The sequence below is a fragment of the Aythya ferina genome, assembly GCF_964211825.1.
Source record: "Aythya ferina genome assembly, chromosome: 10".
NCBI classification, from domain to species: Eukaryota; Metazoa; Chordata; class Aves; order Anseriformes; family Anatidae; genus Aythya; species Aythya ferina.
Window position 1 is genome coordinate 18,221,605 of NC_140306.1, and position 21,730 is coordinate 18,243,334.

The 21,730-nt window shown below is 39.3% G+C and overlaps 1 protein-coding gene across 11 annotated transcripts in view; it reads right to left on the reverse strand.

Moving 5' to 3' along the window:
- The window catches only part of IQSEC1 (IQ motif and Sec7 domain ArfGEF 1), a 352,517-nt gene that overhangs the window by 192,380 nt on the left and 138,407 nt on the right, over window positions 1–21,730 (reverse strand). The window contains exon 1 of one of the 11 annotated variants that reach the window (XM_084531130.1): window positions 150–560. The exons of the other annotated variants lie outside the window; for them this stretch is intronic. Within the exon in view, the coding sequence (XP_084387256.1) occupies window positions 150–172 (23 nt within the window). The 5' untranslated portion in view covers window positions 173–560. Of the gene's footprint in view, window positions 1–149; window positions 561–21,730 lie in introns of those variants that run through there. 11 annotated transcript variants of the gene reach the window in all.

The window sequence follows — 21,730 nt, forward strand, 5'->3', positions numbered from 1 at the left end:
ATAATTCATCTGCCAAAAAGGTAACACCCTAAAAATGGTTCGTGGAAAGAAACCTACCAAACAATAAACTGATCACTACTCCCACTTCTGGAATCCTCAACACAGATATCAGAGACGTGATGACAGATGAAGAAGGAAAAGGTACTCACAAATAACACCTTCTGCAAGCCATCCTTGAATGTGTTGTGGATTTGGTACTTATATTTTCTTTCAAGCAGTCTGAGGTAGAAAAGCTTTCTTAAGAAAAAAAAAAAGAATCACATTCACAGCTTTTACATGCTCATTCAAGATCAGCCACAGAGAAACATCACAGATAAGTAAGCTGGTGATGTAACCAGCATCAAACACTGCATCAGATAAACCCAAAGGCTCTACAGGGTTATATTTTGCAAAGCCAAAAGGTTTTTCCCAGAGAGGAGGTTTAGCAAGCATAAACCAGCCACATTGTTTTCACAATCCTTGTGGGCTTGCTTTCTGCTTCCAGAAAAAGTCCCAAATCTATGTTTATTATTAAACTTCATCACCAAGAAAAAATAATATGCTTTCTCATTTGGTATTTAGACTGGAATTTAAAAGCACCAAATGATGCATTTTCGAATGCACCGTCTCTATATGAACACTGTAGTACAGTCCAAACCAAGAAAAGGCCATTGGTCCTTTTATCTCCATGGTAACAGCAGCATCTGTGAAGACAAACCGTATTCCCTCTTCACTGCAAAGTCAATTTATAGTCACATACTATGACATAAACCGATAAGACAGCAAAGCTAATCAGCAACGAGGAGAAACAGGAACCAAAACACGAGATTAAGCTCCTGCTCAAGAGAATGCTCTTCTGTGCATAGCGTTTCTCGTGTGCAAATTACAAAATGAATAACTAAATCAAGCTGATCCTTTGAGCTGATCCAAGCTGGGAATTTGTAAACTTACTAGTTCAGCTAACAAGGATAGTTGCTGAATATTTAATAAAATTAGCTTCATGTTTAAATCCAGTTTTACCATAGTTAATAGGATGACAATTAGCAAAGTAGCTGTTTGTAAAAATCACCAAATTATTACTTAAATATGACCTTTTCCTTCAATATTTCCTTAAAAGACTCAGCATTAATAGCAATGCCAGAGTGAGAAGTTTCATAGCTGCAAGACACTGCCCTCCCATTGCCTTCCCCTCTTTTTTAAGCACCATCAGTGATGCAAGGACTTCAGCAACATCATTCCTGTGCAGTAACCACTAACAGTCTCTACCTCCGGGTAAATGACCAGGCTTGATGAGTCACAACCTTGGTTTATTTAATTCCTGTCCATGGTAGTTCTTTATTCAAAAATAAAATTTAAGAAGTTCCTTTTTCCTTTCCTTGCTTACTGCCCCACTCCAAAGCTCAATGCTAAGGCCTTACATTATCAACGTAGCCAAGCTTCCTCCCTTGCTTCATGAATCAATATGATGACCATCTGCTCATATTATTAAGTTAAATATATACCAGAACACACTGATGAGGGCAGCTCATTTGCCATGGTCAAGTGATCAGTTCATAGCCGTTCCATAGCCAGTTGTAATACTGCCAGAGTAAGAGAGAGCAGGTGGTCAGCCAAATGCTACTTATCACAGCATTACCTATGAAGTTCACCAGGATAAAGAGAAGCATGAACTGTCAGAGATGCTGCTAAATTATGTAACTTTGGGAAAAAACAACAATAAGAAAAAGGTACGGCATGAGATTTTCTGATGATCTTTATATAATACTGATTTGCAAAGGACTGTCTTTTGTTAAAAACACCCCAAGTTGCTCCCCTTTGGTCAGTCATCTGCCTAAAGCTGAGCAATTAGCTTCTAACTCTCCCCCACCCCCACTTATCTGCCACACAAATTCCTGCTCCTCTGGAAACCAACATCAAAATCTTATTTAACTGACATGCATTTAGTTTTACCTAATCACCTTACCCCTTCCATCATTACAAAATATATTTTATGGCCATTTATAGAATTTTCAGGGAAGCCATAGCCCCAGGGTCACCCCCATGTGGTAGAGCTACATCAGTGCAATAGGAAACCGCAACTGAGAGATGAGTCCCAAAGTTCTCCATTTCCCCCCGTAATTAGTCCATAATGCTTGGATACTGCATCAACAGGTACTTAATCGGTATTCATTTTCAGAAAGCTACATCTGTCTAAACATACACTTGACATGACGCTGCCCCACACTGCAGAAAGCATACTATACAGTTTTGTCTCATGTGGCAATTCCGAAACAGATTTATTTATAAAGCTCACAAAACCTTCGCTGTGAGGCTGATCCTGAAAGTCTAATGCAGGCTCATGGCTTGGACCAGGCTCCCTAGCAAAATGTCCCCATCCCATGTTGTAAGCCTGATTTAAAGCATCCACGCCTTGAATACACACATGTATAACACTGCAAAACCGAAACATGATTGCTTGGTATCTGCTAATTTTGCAAGCTAAACACCGTTTCCACAAATTCACAGAATCAAGTGTTTTTTTCTATTGCACTGAAGAGAGCTGAAAGGTATCTTTCCATTTTCCAGAGAAGTCTTTCTATGATTTAAATGCTACCTCATTCTTAACAGATACTAAATACAAAGCACTGAAGAAATTCTAAAAGGTGCACATGTACTGTGAAATTGCACATCACAGCCAAAACCTTCTAACAGCAATCAATACATCACAAAGATAAATGCCTGATAAGAAAATAAAGCCCTTCCATAAAGAGTCCTATAAAATGGGTTTCCAACCTACTCTAAATTCACACAACTTAATCACCACTGCTCTATAAGGTAGAGGATATACAAACAGTCTCGTCAGGTTGGTCTGATTCTTCTGTTTTCAAATCTAGTTTCTGCAGGTGTCCAGCAGCACAGTGCACAGACAATGAGAAATGAAGAATAAATTATTCAGGTATTCAGAAAGGTGTTAAATGGATGATAATCATTTCAGGAGGAAACACTTTGGTCCCATAACTAAACCAGGTTCTGTGTAACAGTTAATCACTTAAGCTATTTTTTCAAAAGTCCAGTTTTCAGGAGTAAGAAAAACAAGACTGAAAAGCCAAATCAATAAGCAAAAGTAAATTGTACAAGATGCATTATCTGGATTCCACAAATGCTAATGCTACAGAAAGGCTCTCAGCTGCTGCATGCATGTTGAGTTCTGTACCCACACATCTTTAGATGTGATTCCTACTGCTTCTTCACTTAGGTTTCCTACAACAGTTTTAGTAACAAGCTTTCCCAAAAGCAGTAACTGAGCTTTCTGAATGTTTTCTTCACATAAGAAAGATGCATTCATAATATAAGAGCTATTCCTATTCTGTAATGAATAGCATTGAAATTTTAACTTTAGACAGGACAATAGTAATCAATTTTTTGTTATGCATAGCATTTTGTCTTGTGTTTTGTTCAAGTTTTCTGTCTGAAGTGTTCAGAAAAAGATAACTGAAAAACCACCATCTGGTTCTAAACCCATCTGAGCCCCTACCATATTATTCAAGGTAACAGAGCAACTTGCATACTATATGTTAAGAGTGTGCTCAGGTTGCTGTTTGAGGTCATATATCTTTAGTCCATTACCTTCATCAGTTCTCCCCTGGTCATATGAAGTTGTCCTGATGTGTAAACGTATGATAAAGCCTGACCATGTTTGTATTTTAGCAGAAGAAATTAAAATGTTTTAACAATTGATTGAATACTATGATGTGAAGTTAGTAAGTGTACCAACTATCTAGCCTATGATTTTAACTTCTAAAAGTCTTTATATATACATAAATATATATATATGTATATATATATATATATATATATATATATATGAAAAATATAGTAAGTAGGACAGATTTGGAACATGAAGGTTACAGTTTTTCCTGATGCTATGAGGTCCACTCAGCACGATACTTGGTACAGTACGTTATTCAACACCACTCCGTGGAAAGTCCTAGATATAAGACGCCCAAACTATTACCATAACAAGTTTGATTTCAAAGTATTAAATACAAAGAAAGACTCTGAAAAGACACTGAAATTGGGAAGAACTCCTATGGGTTTCATCAGGTGCTGCATGTCACAGTAAGCAGTCAGTTCTACTAATTCCTACCATTATTAATCTGTGTACGCAGCCAGTGAAGCATTTCCAAAAATGGGTTCTCTCTGCTCAGATTTCTGTTCCTTTCGTTACAGCAACAAATAAACAAATCATCCGAACAAAGTCAAACAGCAGTATACATGATAGCCTTTGTAGGGTCACCAAAACTTACTCACCGCATGAGCTGTAATTCATACACCAGATGACATTTACAAATCAAAATGACCCTCTACTAATTGTTGGCTTGTTTGTTTTAAATGAAGGCTGAAAATCATCTTGAATGATTTGGGATATAGTACCATGCACAGCTATTTGTTATCACTTGTTTCTCATGCTTATTATTTTATTTACATGTTGGTCTCTGCATGATTAAGATACTTATCCATTTATTCATTTTTGAAAATCAGATCAAGCCAGTCTTGTGGCTGAAGTTACAAGAGAAGTCACATGGCATGAAGCACCTACCCCTTGCCCTGCCCTCCATGAAGTCTCACCCTATCTGCTTGAATATACATGTACAACCAGACAAGTGTACTCCAAATCTGAAAAGCGTAATTATTGGAACAAAGCCGTTAAAACCTAATTTTGATCTCACTAGTGTGATTAGGAGCAGCTGTGTTTTCTATTATCATGTTCTAACTTGTTTGCTTTACAATGTTATTTCTATCAGACTCTGGCCCTTTGTTTCAAAGATTTTTCTTTTCTAAAAAAAAAAAAAAAAAAATCTCAACAGATTAAACACTGAGACATTTTTCTACTTGTCCTCATGATCGTGGTCCCAAAAGTTAGTTTATAACTTTAACACTTATCAGTATTTCTGGACATCAGGGTCATTCTCTAAATGTCACTGTCACGAAATACTTCCACAGCTTCAGCAAAATAACTTACAGACTGTGCAGAGTCTGATCTGGACAAAGTTCAGTGCCCTTGTTTTGTTAAAGCCTATTTCTTAAGTGTCAGTATCCCTGTGAATGCTGTAGGGGGGGCCCAGAACTCCCCCACGGCAGGAAGGCTCAGGGGACACAGCTTGTCTGCTTGCCAAGCAGCTCTGCTCCTTGTGATTCACCGAGGGTCAGCACAGCTACGTAACTGACCGCCTTGCTCTCACGCTGCTGCCAGAGCCAGCATTACAGCCTGCTGTGCGCTTGGGACTGAGGGACAGCACTGCTTACACCTGATTGCTCCTGTGGCCCTTCCTCAGCCCCTCCTGTCCTGCTCCTGTTTGGCTGGTATTGGAACACAAGTTGCACCTACCAGATAGATCCTGGAACACGGGATGCAAATATGCTTCTTTTAACCGTGTTAAAGCATGAAAAGTGGTATTTTCTATGCCTTACGTTAAAAACTCAAGTATTAAGGGGTTTGATGACAGAATTAACTCAGCATATTGGGGTAGAAGGGAGAGACAAAGCTGACAACCACCAGGCTGTTTACAGAGGCTGCTAGTAACTGGGAGATCGTAGTGATTACTTCTGTGGAAAAATACATCCAGTACTGGATAAAAATTCCCACGTAGCACCTTAATCATTCTACCACCTGAGACTGTGAACTACTTCTGAGAATGTGGGGCTTGGCCTGTGCCTATCAAGCCTCCCTTCAGCCCCAGAGGAGCATGGCTGGGACAAGGGCCCAAACCGCTCCTGAGGCCACCATGTCTGGACCAGGGACCCAACCACAGCCATCCTCACAGCCACCAAAACACCGCTGGACACGGAGGTCGAGGGGCCCATCCCACTGGCTAATGAGGGAGGAGGAGGGGGCAAGCAAAAGGCAAGGCTAGGTGTTTGGCCGCTGGCTGGGGTCAGCCCACCTTGGACCTCCTAGGTCCCTCACGTCTCCTCCAAAATGTCCACGAGCTGCAGGTGGCTTCCGTGAGGGGAGGCCGGGCTTACCCTGCACGGCTGGTCCCAGATGGTTGTGGCGCCACTGAGAGAACCCGAGGCAGGGCAAAGCTGAGCCTGTGGCTGCTGGCACCCTGGGGCAGCAGTTTTGTGAAAGAGCAAAAACACAGCATGGCAGCGAGTAGTGAGGGAAAACCTGTGAGAAACATCAGCGCGAGCACCGAGGTGGAGCAGCAACCACAGCTGCCAGGGCAGAGGGTCCCTGCAGCCCGCGGAGTCTGCTCATGTGTTAGTGATCAGTCTGTACACATCTGCTTGTGTTGAACATCCTTCACAATATTAATTTTATTCCTGTATGTCCTGAGCTTTGATAGGCAGTTGCTGATGAATCCATCTATTTTATCTCATATATTCTCCATTTACCCTTAACATGGTTAGAAGCATTTATTCAATCTAATACTTTCCCTGCTAGCATTTGCCTCTGTTCAGAGACAAGTAATAGACATATTAAGCCACAGAGCCTAAATCTTTTCCACATTAAAAACAAAATAAACAACCCTCCTTTTCCACAATGCACTGGTGTATGCCTTTTCCACATTAAACACAGAATCATAGAATCATAGAATATCCTGAGTTGGAAGGGACCCTTAAGGATCATCAAGTCCAACTCTTGACACCGCACAGGTCTACCCAAAAGTTCAGACCATGTGCCTAAGTGCACAGTCCAATCTCTTAAATTCAGACAGGCTCGGTGCAGTGACCACTTCCCTGGGGAGCCTGTTCCAGTGTGCAACCACCCTCTCTGTGAAGAACCCCCTCCTGATGTCAAGCCTAAATTTCCCCTGCCTCAGCTTAATCCCGTTCCCGCAGGTCCTGTCACTGGTGTTAATGGAGAAAAGGTCTCCTGCCTCTCAACACCCCCTTACGAGGAAGTTGTAGACTGTGATGAGGTCTCCCCTCAGCCTCCTCTTCTCCAGGCTGAACAGGCCCAGTGACCTCAGCCGTTCTTCGTACGTCTTCCCCTCCAGGCCTTTCACCATCTTCGTAGCCCTCCTCTGGACACTCTCCAACAGTTTCATGTCCTTTATATACTGTGGTGCCCAGAACTGCACACAGTACTCGAGGTGAGGCCGCACCAGCGCAGAGTAGAGCGGGATAATCACCTCCCTTGACCTACTAGCGATGCCGTGCTTGATGCACCCCAGGACACGGTTGGCCCTCCTGGCTGCCAGGGCACACTGCTGGCTCATATTCAACTTGCTGTCTACCACGACCCCCAGATCCCTCTCTTCTAGGCTGCTCTCCAGCGTCTCATTGCCCAGTCTGTACGTGCAGCCAGGGTTTCCCCGTCCCAGGTGCAGGACCCGGCACTTGCTCTTATTGAACTTCATGCGGTTGGTGATCGCCCAGCTCTCCAACCTATCCAGATCCCTCTGCAAGGCCTTTACACCCTCATTCGAGTCCACAACTCCTCCAAGTACGGTGTCATCAGCAAACTTGCTCAAAATACTTTCTATTCCTACATCCAGATCGTTTATAAAAATATTGAAAAGTACCAGCCCTAAAATGGAGCCTTGAGGGACCCCACTGGTGACCGCCCGCCAGCCTGACGCAGCCCCATTTACCATAACCCTTTGGGCCCTGCCCGTTAGCCAATTGCTCACCCATCGAATGATGTTTTTATTTAGCTGTATGGTGGACATTTTGTCCAGTAGGATCCTATGGGAAACCGTGTCAAAAGCCTTGCTGAAGTCCAAAAAAATCACATCAGCTGGTTTCCCTTGGTCCACCATACGGGTGATCTTATCATAAAAGGAAATCAGGTTAGTTAGGCAGGACCTACCCTTCACAAACCCATGCTGGCTGGGACCAATGACTGCTTTGTCCCCCAGGTGCGCCTCAATAAGTTCGAGAACCATCTTCTCCATGATTTTACCAGGCACTGACGTGAAACTGTGTGAACATTTTGCTCTTCAGTCCCATAACCATTTACTGAATTTCTCCAAGTTGTCCATTTCTAATTCTTTCAAACCTGTTTCCATTGTTTCACTAAAACTACTCTGTTTTGCCCCCAAACCCCTCTCCTTCTCCCAGAAATGGACAGGCCCTAATTCTCAGCAGGCTATCTTCTGGGATCAGCTGTTCTGGACAGCCCCTGCTCCTCACCCAATGGAGCCTCAGCTAAGCACCAGGTCAGTAGCTGCTGAACTCATCCACCGTCTCTCATCAATAAAAAAAACATCACCATTACTGGCAGAAGGACAGAGTTGAGGGAAAATCTGAATTTTATCTCTCACAGTAAATTATTTTCCTATTCAAATACTGGTTTTGTCCACAATCTGACAGAATTATCACCCTAAATGTGAATTCTCAGGACAAGCAGTAACTTAAAGATGTACTAGACATCCCTAGACCCCACAGCTCTGAATTCACAGCCAAACTTACTGCTTTACAAATGAAACAAAGCATTCTCAAGCAATTTTTGTACAACTGCAAATTTACTTGAGATTAAATTTATGATTTGTTTTCCCTCTCTATTATGAAGAGAGCAACAAAGCCTGAGAAACCTTTGGAATAGTTCTCTGTAGCTGTAATATTTACCACTCACTCTTCACTGGACAATACTCCAAATGCCATAGACTTGAAGGCCTCAACTACAACTTGAATATAGACCTAATAGAGAAGAGTCTATAAATTTACTGGCCTGAGCATAACTGAATAACAGCTCACAACACATAGGAAGAATCCAAGACAGAACTATTTCAGATGCACCAAATCTAAGCAGCAGCAGGAATACCTGGAACACGGCCTAGAAACAGTTGCAGGCAAGGACTAAGTACAATGTTTTGGCCTGAGTCACTCTTCTGGGCTTCCTGATATCAGGTCACAGCTGCTGTCCTCTTTAATAAAACAATACACTGTTAATGAATCACACTGTAATAGGTATTTGGAAAGCAAATAAGTTTCTTCAGAGTTGAGATAGTTTAATTGCTACTATTAATTTGACATATAGCATTGTAGTTAATATGGGAAAGAATGTAAGTACAAAATATTTGTTCAGATTCATTCCATCACACTTTGGACAGTGAAGCTGAAAATGCAAAAAAAAATACCAAAACCAAAACAAAACAAAACACAAACCAAACCAAACCAAACCAACAAACAAACAAACAAAAAAACACCACAAGAGAGAGAAAAAAAAAAAGAAAAAAAGAACAAAAGAAAAAAGAAACCACTGAAACCAAACCAAACCAAAATAAATAAATAAATAAATAAATAAAATTTGCTGCATTCACTTTTTAGTATTTGGGATGGTATAAAATAGCAAATAAGTATCAGAAGAATGAACTCTAATGAGCAGGATGTAATTAATTCCTACAGATCTTCTGGTCTAAGTAACACATATCTGTCACTATAAGATATTTTACTAACATTAGCAAACTAATGGGCAATGTAATATATTATTTAAGAGATAAGAAAAAAGTGTGTCTCAATACCTCAGGATACCACAATTTACTAAATGATGCAGATGTGTTTTTTTCTTTTTCGTTGATACATATTTCTGACCTAACCCAGAGTTATGAAGTCATTCACCCAACAGCTAGCTAATCTAGACTATCTTCTCACAAAAGCATTCAATTGGGCTGTAAAGAAAATAAATATACAAAAATTTAAAAAGAATCAAAGTTCAGAAGTATTTCCTACATCCTTTATTCATGTTAATTGTGTGCTTTATTTCTGTCTCTAAACTCTGTTGACTTCAGCTGCTAGTCAATAGATCTTGCATAACACAGACATTTCCGTTGTTTCATTTTTGCTACATAAAAATAAGTTGGCACTTCATTATTTTTTCTTAGCATTCATTTACTGTGAAGGCATTTTAAATATTTTGTCCTTCATTGTTTTAATAAAAATTGAGCTTAATAAATATTTTAGGTGGAGGAAAAATTACAAGTTAATGGTCATTTAATTATTTTGGCAACCAGCCTATGACACATTTCACAATAAGGAGCTTAGACTACATTTTAATAACTAGACTCAATTTTACCAAGTAGACAAATTCAAGTGTTTGCCCCAGAATTATTAGCTGGGGCAAAGAGCAGGAATCTACTGGTTCAGATGATCAATTATAGTAATTAAACAGACAAGACTGAAGACAATTGATGTCAATAAATATGTCAATATGTTAATAAATACACCAATGCCACCTCTCCCCCCAGGGTAAATATAAACAGAAATCTAGTTGGAGATTTCATGGGTGCATTGCTGACGGAAGCAATAAGTTATCACTGGTACAACAATAAGCATATAATTTACATGCCCCACTAGCTTCTAGAAGAACCTGAGGAGATGATAAAAAAAATCACAGCTGAGTTCCTGAATCATGGGTGTTTATGGTTGTTGAAATCCCATGCGCTGGAAATTCTAGGGAGCACCTGACTGCTAAACTATTGCAATTTGGCTACATTTGGGACATAACAGTAGTGGAGTTTACAAAGGAAAAATGTACAGAGCTATTATTATGAGAGTTTTTGTTGTTGTTTAAATCAACTTTAATATCACTACTACTGCATAGGTCATCCTACCATGACCACACATGGTAGGGCTGAGTGGCAGCCACAGTGTCAAGAACAGGCTGAGCTGGCTGAGTTGAACTACCTGTACATCCACCACAAGCTACTTGCTGTGTCAGCCTATTAAAGTGCATGAAAAATTGCCAACTTTCTTTCACATCCAGTCATCTGTATTTACATGACACTCTGCTGCAGCAGCTGATGGCACTGTTCTTGACAGACTGCATTAGGAGATAACAGCCCATGGCAAAAAACATGGGAACTGCAAAGGAACCCTGCCCTGGCGTGGGGTCAAGGGCAGGGTCACCATCTGATGATATAAATCAGTCTGTGCTGAACTGTAGTCCCTGGGTTCCTACATCAGAAGTGACGTATCGTCCTTGACATCTATAAATCATGCGTATTCTTTATTAGTTTTAAAAACAGATTTTCAACTTGGAGGAAGGTCAAAGGGATTTTTGAAGACATCCAGTAGTTTTGAGCATGTGCAAGTGAACACACCAGTTTAATGCTGTTTGATGATGTAGAGACCATCAACTCAGTGGTTTCAAATAAGAATAGGCCTCAAAGAACATTTCAGTGAAATGACTGATGCTGAAGAAAAATGTGAAAAGATAGTTCACACCAAGCCTATACTTGAAGTTATAATTTATAGGAGAAGAGCAAGGCAAAGAGAATTTCACGGGAGAAAAAAAAATCTTTGGTAGTCAATATTGTGTGCATATAGAACCACTGTATCAGGCCATGAAACTTTCAGAGAAGCTTCACCTGAAAAAGCATCTATAATCTTCAAGACAATCATTTATCTGCAGAAAATGTCAGGGGGTCAGGTATTCCAAATGTGTAAAACTTATTAATGAATTCATGCATATTTAGGATATGTACTTTGTGCTAGTTATAACACAATGGAAAATTTAAAAATCCACTTTATGGATTCATGTATTGCCCTATATATTCAAAAGCATCAATTTTCAATTTACGTTATTCTTATTCTTCCTTGCATTCTCCTGAAGCATATCAGATTTGAGTCCAGATTAACACAAGAATCCAAAGATCATGCTTCAATTTCTGCTCTGTTCTGAGGCCTGTTAAATGTCAGATTAGAGAGCTGATTATGGAGTTAAAGGTTTCAAACTGGAGTGCTTGTTAATTCAATAACCGAATATAGGACATGAAAGGCTGGTTTATAGTAAGCTCAGTTTTATAAGGAACAGCTCTCAGAAGCACGCAGTACTGTCCAAAACTCTCAGAAAACCTGGAATTGTGCAGTTATTATTACATGTATGTGCTGGTTCTCTGGTGCTTCTAATATGTCTACAGACATGGATTAGCAGCACTATTTTCCTTGGTGAATTAAGGGTAAACGAAAAAAAATCAAGTATCCATCCTCTCAAGGCCCTTCTGCAATAGCCGTAACAAGTAAAATACCTCTACACATAGAGTGCAGAGTACGAAAGATATCTGCATTCAAGTTTGCACACAGAAAAGTCATTGGCTAAGAAGGACTACAGAATACACACTTGTAGACACAAAAAATTCCTCTCGAGTACCATTTGCCAGTTATTTTTCTCTGGCAACAGACACAGTGGACTTGGCCAGCATTCCTCAATGCAGCAGAGGCATTAGGCTGGTGAAACAGCTGCTCTCGCAGGCAGCCGGAGCAGGAGTAGCTGGCCAGCTTCTCCTCCAAGAGGCTTTTGGAAGCCAGCCACCATCTGAGCAGGCCTGCTTGAGAGCAGCTATACTGGATGCTAATGACCTTGGCAGTACACGTCATAAAGTACAAGTTGAGCTCTGCTAGAAGAATCCTAAAAAACTCTATGCAATTTTTTTTTTCCAATGTGTAATCTACTGCATCCCTTTCTTAAACTTCAATCTGCTTAGGACTCTTCAGTGATTAATATTAACAACAAATACTTCAGCAATTTAAATTACTTTTCAGACCTATGCAAACAAATAACACAGCTCCTAGCAAACATCTGCTGTTAAATCCACAGAAATGGGTCATTTTTTTGCAGGACAGTTTTAGCAGACATTTACATTTCAAGTAGAAATTTGACCTATTGAGCATTTCAGCCTAGGGGCAACTTGTTTGAAAGTTTGGAGGAACAGATTTAATTCGTGGAATAAGTTATTATTACTGATTTATATGCAGAAATTGTTTGAAACAACTTTAGAAATTCTGATAACAGCATTCTGAATAATTAATATGTAAAAAATATGTTTATTCCATTTCAATTCTCCTCCATATGACACCTACCAACTTCTGAATAGTATAACTGTATTAGAAACAAGAACATACTGCCCCCCTTGCAGTTACTAGTTAGCCAGACCAAATAGAAAGAAAATCTTCAAAAGAATTACTCCTTTCTCCTCACCTTTATTTTCTTTTTTATATAGGTAACAGATTAGCAACACTAAATTACATCAGTGAAGTTGTATTTTCCCCTCTGTATTTATGTAGATTTCTAAAAAAGTTTCCTTACAGCAGAAGATTAATATTTCAAGAGTAAAATTTTACTTAGACTCAAGACAGATTATGTGGTTCCAGTCTCTGCAGCGAGCTTTATTTGTTGAGGATCAAGTTCCAGTCAGCTCTGGTAGGCACATTAACTGAAAGCATTTATGCTGATATTTAGCCTGGGAATTAAGGTGTGCTGCAACGAGATGAATTCACACTTAAACGTGGCTCAAAGCAGCCCGACAGAAGGGGAAGCACCACTGCAATACAGGCCTCTCAGCACAGAGAACAGGTTTATCTGTAATGTTAAATGTATTCGGTTCAGTAAGTGGAAAAACAAAAACAAACAACAACAAAACAAAGCAAACAACCCAGCAACAGCAAACACCCCAAAACTGTCTTCTGTTTTTAAAGCCATTGGGAGTTGTGATGATACACACAGACTCTGTGTTCTCTGAAGCAAAACAGGAATGAGATGTTAGCACTCTGAAGTGGTACCTGCCAATATCCGAAATCTGCCCTAACACACATCTACCAGATGAACTGTATCCATTTTTAAGAAACCTAAATTCATGCTTTCAGGGCTATGCACAGAACCAGAAGTATAGCCAGACAAAGGATATCAGTGTTTATCCCACAACAAAGCAATTTTGTAAGTTTTTCTTTATAATATTACATTAAGTAATGTCTGAAAAGAAATAGAAGTACTTAACATATTTTGAGTGTAGTATACACATCATACATGTATATTTTCCCTACCACTTTCAACTTATTATGACATCATTAATAAAACAATTGTAATATGTTACTAATAAGATGTTTATTCAGCTCTTCCAGAAATACAAAATATGAATGCTTTCAAATGAATTTTCTATATACAATACACAATTGTATAGGAGCATAACCCACAGAAATATTATAATGAATTCTAACCATAAGTCTTTCAAACATAAGGTTGTCTAAACTCATTAGTCTCTTTTCTATGCAAATGCCTGAAAAGAAAGCAGTGCTATGCAAAACAAATTTGCTGTAGATTCACGCAACCATTGCAAATTGTTAATGAACACTCTCTAAAGTAACCACACCACTGACATACGTTTCAGTTTGATGTTTTGAAAGCCCAGCCATACAATATCAGAACCATCCAATATTGTTAAAACAAAAACAAAAAAAGAATAATTTATACAACTTTCTTGAATTTTGTTTCTGACACAGGTTATAAAAGAATGAATGTCTTGATGAAATAGCGTTTGCTGAAGAGATCCCAGGTGTGCTTTACCATGACAGTAACTAGCCAGACTAAAGGTCTATTTTGTCTTGTAGACCACACCTATAACAGATACATAGAGAAGGGTATGAAACCAAAGGATTTACTATTATTATTATTATTATTATTATTATTATTATTATTATTATTATTTAAGCCTGGAGACAAGAAGACCTGGGGGAGCTAACACCAGCTTTCCAGAACCTTGAAGGAGGTTACTGAGACTGATGGAGCCAAGCACTCCACTGAGGAGCATAGCTGGCAAGAAGACAGCAGTCACACTGGAATTGGGCAAGCCCTGACTGAACAAGGCAAAACTTTTGCCTGTTAGAATAACTAAGTAGTCAAACAGCCCCAAAGCAGTTATGAAATCTTCAGCTTCAGTGGTTTAAGACCTGAGCAGACAAGCTCTCAGCAAAGTGGTCTGATTTCAGTGTTGATCCTGCTTTGAGCAGTAGGATGGAGCAGATGACCTCCAGGGTCACTTAAACTTGAACAATTCTGTGATTCAATCATACTCTGGTACTTGTCCAGTTTCCAAGAACTTACAGTTCAGCGACTCCCTAACCACAGGAGTGCCTCAGAGGTTAATAACCCCGGGTGAATTTTTCTTCCACGACTGTGTCTTTTGAATCTGTATGAACTTAGCATCAACTATGCTCTGTGCCAGAGCATTGGAAAATGTTATTATGCTTTACAGGGAAAAAAAAAAAAACAACACTTCTATTTTTTTAATCAGCCTTCATTTTCTGCTCAGTAGCTGTGATTACAGGACAGGCTGAATGATTACTCTTACTTACTCCATAAAACTCACAGTCCTATTAACCTTTCTCATTCCTCTCCTCCATCTCACCAGCCACTCCTTTTCAGGCTGAAGGCCAGTGCAGTAAATCATTATTTGTATAGAAGATGTTCATTGGATCATTTCTGATTTCCTTCTTCTTGCCTTTTACCACTGGAGTGCAACATCTGTAGATCAAGATTACTATTTCATAAGAAGTGAAGTAAAGAATATTTCAGAGCATGTGTCTTGTCCAATACAGCTACCCTTATGACAAATAAATAAATAAATAAAAGATTCATGGCAGGTTCAGCCTTTTACTTCTTTATAGGAAAATAATCATTGATGGCCCATCATTAAAAAGTGGTGGAAGGAACTTTCCTAAGCTGTTTAGGTTGCAACTTCCAGACACGACTGTCTGTGGGGCTTCTCTTTGCTTCTGTGACCACACAGAACAGTGATGAGGACTGGGGCAATATGCCACCTGAGCTAGTCAAAGAGAAGACAGATGGTGCTGGAGGCAGTGATCAAAGTTATAGCAGTGTTCTGTTTTCATAATTGTGAAGGCTGTTTCATTTGTGTGATGAATTTCAAAAAAAAAAAAAAAAGCATGCCTATTAATTCAGTTTTGCAAACCTCAATAGTATATTTTTTGTTCTATACCAAAAAATAAATAAATAAATACATAAATCGAAGATCTTTCAGGCATGAATAAATCAGAGTATTTTCCTTGCTGGAAACAAAGTTAACTGGCATCCATTTTACAAAGAATGCCCAGTGTATTAAGTAACGTTTGCTCCAGAAAAACATTAGTTTTAAGCTAACTTAAAATGAAATGAAACATTCAATTATAGAACTTTGCAAATATATCAGAAAAAATGTTTTGTGGGTGTTGTTTTCTGACAACATTAATGTTAAGATGAAAAATGTAGCTATTTGCTACGTATGTGACCACTCAGCCCCACTGAAGAGCTATCCCTAAGCAATATTTTCCTTTTTGCCAGGAATTCCTCATATTTGGGGTTATGTAAAAGATAATAACATGGAGATGCAATTATATTGCATTCTTTCTCCTAGAAACATATTCTTCTGCTTTGTAAAGGCAGAAACTAAGAACTGGTACATTTCAGGATGAGAATGTTCATCTAAAAAGAACTTCAACGTCTCCAAAACTATCTCAAGTCTTTCAAACTTGAGAAATATTCTAAGATATATGGGTATTGCTTATATAGGACAAAATCCACACTTGCTAAGACTGGTGAAAGAAGTCCACAGAAGGAACAAAATCAGCTCCAGATGTAGCTCAGCAAGCCTGAGGAATCATATAAAAAGCCTTATTTAGTATGCTACAGCAGAGTGCAAGCAGAATGAAGGTCATGCCTTGAGAGGAAACAGCAAAGAATGAGAGGTGGTTTCTCTCCTTTCTCTCCTCTAAGTCAGCGCTGCATGCTCTTCCCTTTAGCTGTCTGCATGAGCTGCAACACAAAGTTAAAAGGAAATGTGGAATGAAAGTTTCATCGCACAAGGCCAGTGTGGTTCAGGCATGTCAAGTGCCTTTAAATCTTAAAAACTTCTCAGCACAGTTTGCAGCTTAACAGGCATGGATAACAAAGTTGTTTATTTTATATATAGAACTATCTATCTCTATATTAATATATATTAAACAGCTGAATACCTATATGCTAAAAATTAAGCCAGTAGCCTTTTGTATATATTTTTGGTGGTAGCCAAGAAAAGCCTTTTTGAACATTTAATGTGGTCACCATCAATCCTTTAATTGTGTGTTGGTGTAAAGATTTTATTAATGCTCTAGCCATACTACTTTAGTACCATATTTCATGGAAGGTCTCTCTGGAGCTGGAACTAGATTTATGTCCACCCATCCCCCAAATCCATCCATTTCTCTTCCCTAAATCACACCAAGTTTTCCTCTGTAGGGTCCAAAAGAGAGTTGAATATTTTGTGAAGTAGAGTACTTGTTTGATTTAAATGATCAGCAGCATGGAAGCAGCAAAAGCCACTGACTGCTGATCCCCTGCAACGGACATGGGTCCAGTCCTGTGCCAGGTTCTGCCTCCTGCTGCCACTTGGTTTGTGTAGGTAGTGGCACTCAGCGGAAAAGGGCCTCAAAAGCACTTCATTCTCAAGTCTACCCATTTCACACAAAGGACGTAAGAGAATGACTTTCCAGTGCGAGGATGGAGAAGCTATCCCAAAGGCCAGATTTATTTTTTTTGGAAGACTTCATAGTGACAGAATGGTACTACTTGATGAAGTAGTAGACAGAATGATGACATAGTAGACAGAATGACCTACTTGACGAAGTAGTGCAAGATGCCTGGGCAGAAAGGTGGTTTCTCCCTCCTCAAGAAGTAGCCAAAAGTGTGACAACGCTTTGGATTACAAAACATTTCAATGCCTTAACAGAGCATATCAGCTATGGCACCTTTCAGCTAGACACTTCAGCCATGATTCAGTATGCCAGTATATGGCATGTTTTCAGGAAAGAACAACCTCCTTAACAGCAGAGGTTACCACTTACAGCTCTTCTGGAGAGGCCCAATAACAGCACGCTTACATTTGTTAAGCCAGAAGTAATTTGTTCGGAATATCAGTAGACTAAGTTGCATGGAACTGAGTTAGGAAAGAAAGGATTTTTCTTTTTGGCACAGTTTAATATTGATTTTTTCCCCTCTTAGCAAAACAAACTCCCACATTTCTTTATTTTTGGAAGACACAATGAAAGAATTGGTGAACAGAAAATACTTAATTTTTGAAGACACCTGTGAAGAATTAGGTCGATTTTATAACAGGCTGTTTTTTCTTTTGTAAATTTCTACTTCCAGTTCAGAAATTCATTGGAAAGCATGCTGATTTGTGCACAATGCTATTTAAGCTTTATTTTGTCACCGCAGTTTCCCTGTTTTTAATGACATGAAAACATCGGCATTACCTGGCAGCACCAACTCAGTGGTCCCTGCTGCCTGACATGACACAACAGTCACCTCTCCAAGGGGCTGGCAAGAAAATAGAAAGTACTTTCATCTTTGGCAAATACAGAATGTGCAGCACATGGGTGCTGTCTGTTCCTGTCTTGGTTTTATTTTTGTTTGCAGCAGGTGGATGGGGCAATTTTCATTCCCATGCACTGATACCATTACATGGAACCACGGATAATTAATATAGCAGTTAGAACTTGCTGAGAAGCTGGGTATTTCTCATTAAGAGAAAACAAACAAATGAATAAACAAACTTAAAATCCCACCACTAGTTAAGCCAAAGTTGAGACTGAAACAAAGATGCAGGAATGCCCCTGTTCAAGGTTCACATTTAAAAAAAATGTTGAAGTGTCATTAACGTTCTTAGTTTAGGTTGTAGTGCCAGTTTAGGCTGTAGCACAACTGCAGTGTTCATCATTCCAAATAAAGCCCTCCTAGGTTTTCCCTGAAAAACACATTGGTATCTAAAACAAAGCCTAGAGACCTTACAGGTTGCACTGGTCAGCCAGTCACTCATTTCAGACAAATTAAAGCTAATAGGAAGAGGACAAAAGCACTGGTCAGCAGATAAACTGAGAAAATAAGTTCTACAGAGTTTGGATTTTATTTTAGAAAATGAGTTTGTCAGAACTGGTTCCTGGAAACCTCCACGTCACTACATTTTAACCTCAACTCCCACTGCCTGCTAATGAGCTTCACAGGAGACCAGGGCCCACCACTCAGAAGTTCAGGGCAGCCTCAAGAGCAAAAGAGGATGGAGCCAGTCCTACAGCTTCACCAGGGCCCAGGACTCCAGTACAGCCAAGGTGCATGGACCAACAGCCATCGACTTCAGGGTGCCAATTCCAAAACAAGAAATGCAGGAAGGAAATGCCTCTGAAACTCTACTAAGTGCAGTGTATTTGCTGACTCCATGACAGGGAGCCTGAGAAACCCCATGAGCTAAGCTCCAATGTCCCAACTCTTCTCACTTCCCAGTTGTGGAGCTGGAACCGCTGCATTCATTCTGGGCTCCCCAGAGCTCCCCAGCTTCCTGCCCCACAACCAAGCACCTACGGCCATCCTGCTGACACCCTGCTTTATTTTGGGGAAAAAAGGAAAGGGAAAAATAACGAACAAGGCTAACAAACCTGACACAGGTAGTGAATATTCTAGATAGCTGAGTTCAGACAAGACTAATTCTGGCAAAAGAAGAAACTTAAATGCCAAGAGTGAGTCACCCCCAGTAAGCAGAATAAAACATACACAGACCTGCCAGGAGCTCTGAGCCACTCTCTGCTTTTTCAGTATCTGGTGAATACCTGGTTGCTAATCCGTGTAGCTTCTCTGGAAGGTATAATTAGCTAGAGGCATGGATACAAGAGAGGCTTTTAAAAATGGAAAAAGGATGGCAAGTTATTACTGTAGGTGGTTCACACTTGAATTTAAATTCAAGCTTAATATATGTAAAAAATAAAATAATACTAATTCTTAAAACCCCCTGAAGTGCTATTGTTATTCCATGCCAACAAAGTGAAAAAAACAAAACAAAACAAAACAAACAAAAAGACTGCTTTTCTTATCCAGGCAATAGTTGTTCCAATAACTGACATGTTACAGTGCAATATGTATTAAGGTGCATTTAATATACGTTGAGCACAAAATTTCACAATGATTCAAAGTGAAATAGCTTAGCTTCTTACACAATCAATACATGAATTACCTTGTTGCTATAACAACGTGAATTGCCTAGGTGGAAAAACAACTGCTGGTGGCTCCTTCGCATAAATTGGCTTTTGTCACCTAGCATGCCAGACAACACATTATGGCATTACAGGCGCTGCAGTGGCTAAATGAAGCAAAAGGTTTCACCTCTTATGAAGATCACTTCCATGTTAATTTTTCCCTTAGCAGGTGAAAGGAGTAAGCTAGTTGCCCCAGGGGTGGCCAGCTGGCTCTGAAACACAGGCTACTCACCACTAAAGGAAATAATACGCTCAGACATGAGCTCTGCTATATGCAAGCCAAGTATTTTTTGCTTCTGTGCTCAGTGCAACACATCTCATACAAGTTGTGTTCAGAAACACAATTTTAAGTCGATTTAATACTACAGAGCGTAACACTAGGTCTCTAACATGAGATGAGTCACTGAAATGACTCAGCTCTCACTTGCTCTTGTTATTCAGACACTGATACAATATGGCACTAGTCTGCCTTATTTAAGGCATATTTATAGAAGCTTGAGTCACTGACTAATGAAAGCCACCTTTTTGAAATGAAACATTAGTTAAGTCAGCTCATACAATTCTAGCGCAAGCGTACTGCCAGAGACACTATGAGGATTTCACTATTCATGCCTGAATCCACTCTTATGATATTAAACATATTCAACACTTCTTATGTATGTACGTCATTTTCTTTCCTCAATGTCACATCTCTTGATGTGTATTTAGAAGCCTGCATGTGATGTTAGGTACAACTTAAGAAGCTTTATTATTTTTCATTACTCTCCAACCCTGCAGGCACATAACTACTGCACTGAAATTTTATTTTGGGGATAGAATCTATTAGCACCATTCCTGCTTTTGGAGTAACTTCCAGGTTCTTGGAGGCAGGAAAGGTGCATGGACAAAATCAGAATTTCACTACTAAAAAGGAAGTATGAAAATGCCAGATACTTGCTTCAATCAAAATGAAGCAAACCAGTGAAATTCTATCAGAAGAAACTTCCAGAAGTGGCACAGGAGATATTGGAAAAACAAAACAAAACAAAAAGGTGCAGCTGTGTACCTATTATATGTAGGGAACTGCTACACTGGTTTTTACTCCCTACCCCGTATAAAAACATGCTGTTAAGGCATTTATTTCTTTCAGCTGAATGTTGAAGACTATTTGATCCAGTACATGTTCTTCACAAGTTAAACAACTTGGCAGGTTTCAAAAATGTTTCAGAGAAATATTACCATCATCTTTCTTTCACAGTATTAAGTAATGCAACTTCTCTTCAAGTCTACAGAAATATATTTTCTTATGGTCATTGTCAAATACTTTAGTCCACAACTTAAGTGTCATTCTTAAAGCAAATGAGACATTCAGCAATTTATCCCAAGGATGAAGATTTAGAAATCAGTCTGTTTAACTGAAGGTTGTTGGTAGTGCATGCACATTTCAGAGTCAGAAGTATCAGATTAAACTTATATATATATATGCACATATAACACTTGACTATTCTCTTATAGGAAGCATCTGCTGAAAGGAGACAGATGAACAGATTTTTTAATGTTAAAAGGATGCTACTTGAAGCATCACCTTATTATAAATAACCCTTTTGATGAGTCAGCAGATGAGTCCCTCGTTAGTGGGAGTTTTGATAATACAACATTTTCAATGAAATAATTTCATCACTCAAATTGCAATTCTCTTACTATATACATTCCATTAAGTCTCTACATTCCATCACTACTTAGTAGGGAATAAATCTTCCCAGGTAACAGATTTAGAGTTAGCAAGGAGGCTGACATCCTTAATGTGTCAGTGGGATCACTGCTTTGCTCCAAGGTGGGGGCTGGGGGTTTTGACAACAGATTATTCATGCAGTATCCAGAAGAGGGCAATGTCTTGCTTTGGAAAAGATAACATTGCCAATTCCTTTTCTCATGTACACAGAAAAATAAGCAGTATGCAAGCAAGAATAAATAGAAATACTATTAGTAAAATCACAAGCAAATATTCTGA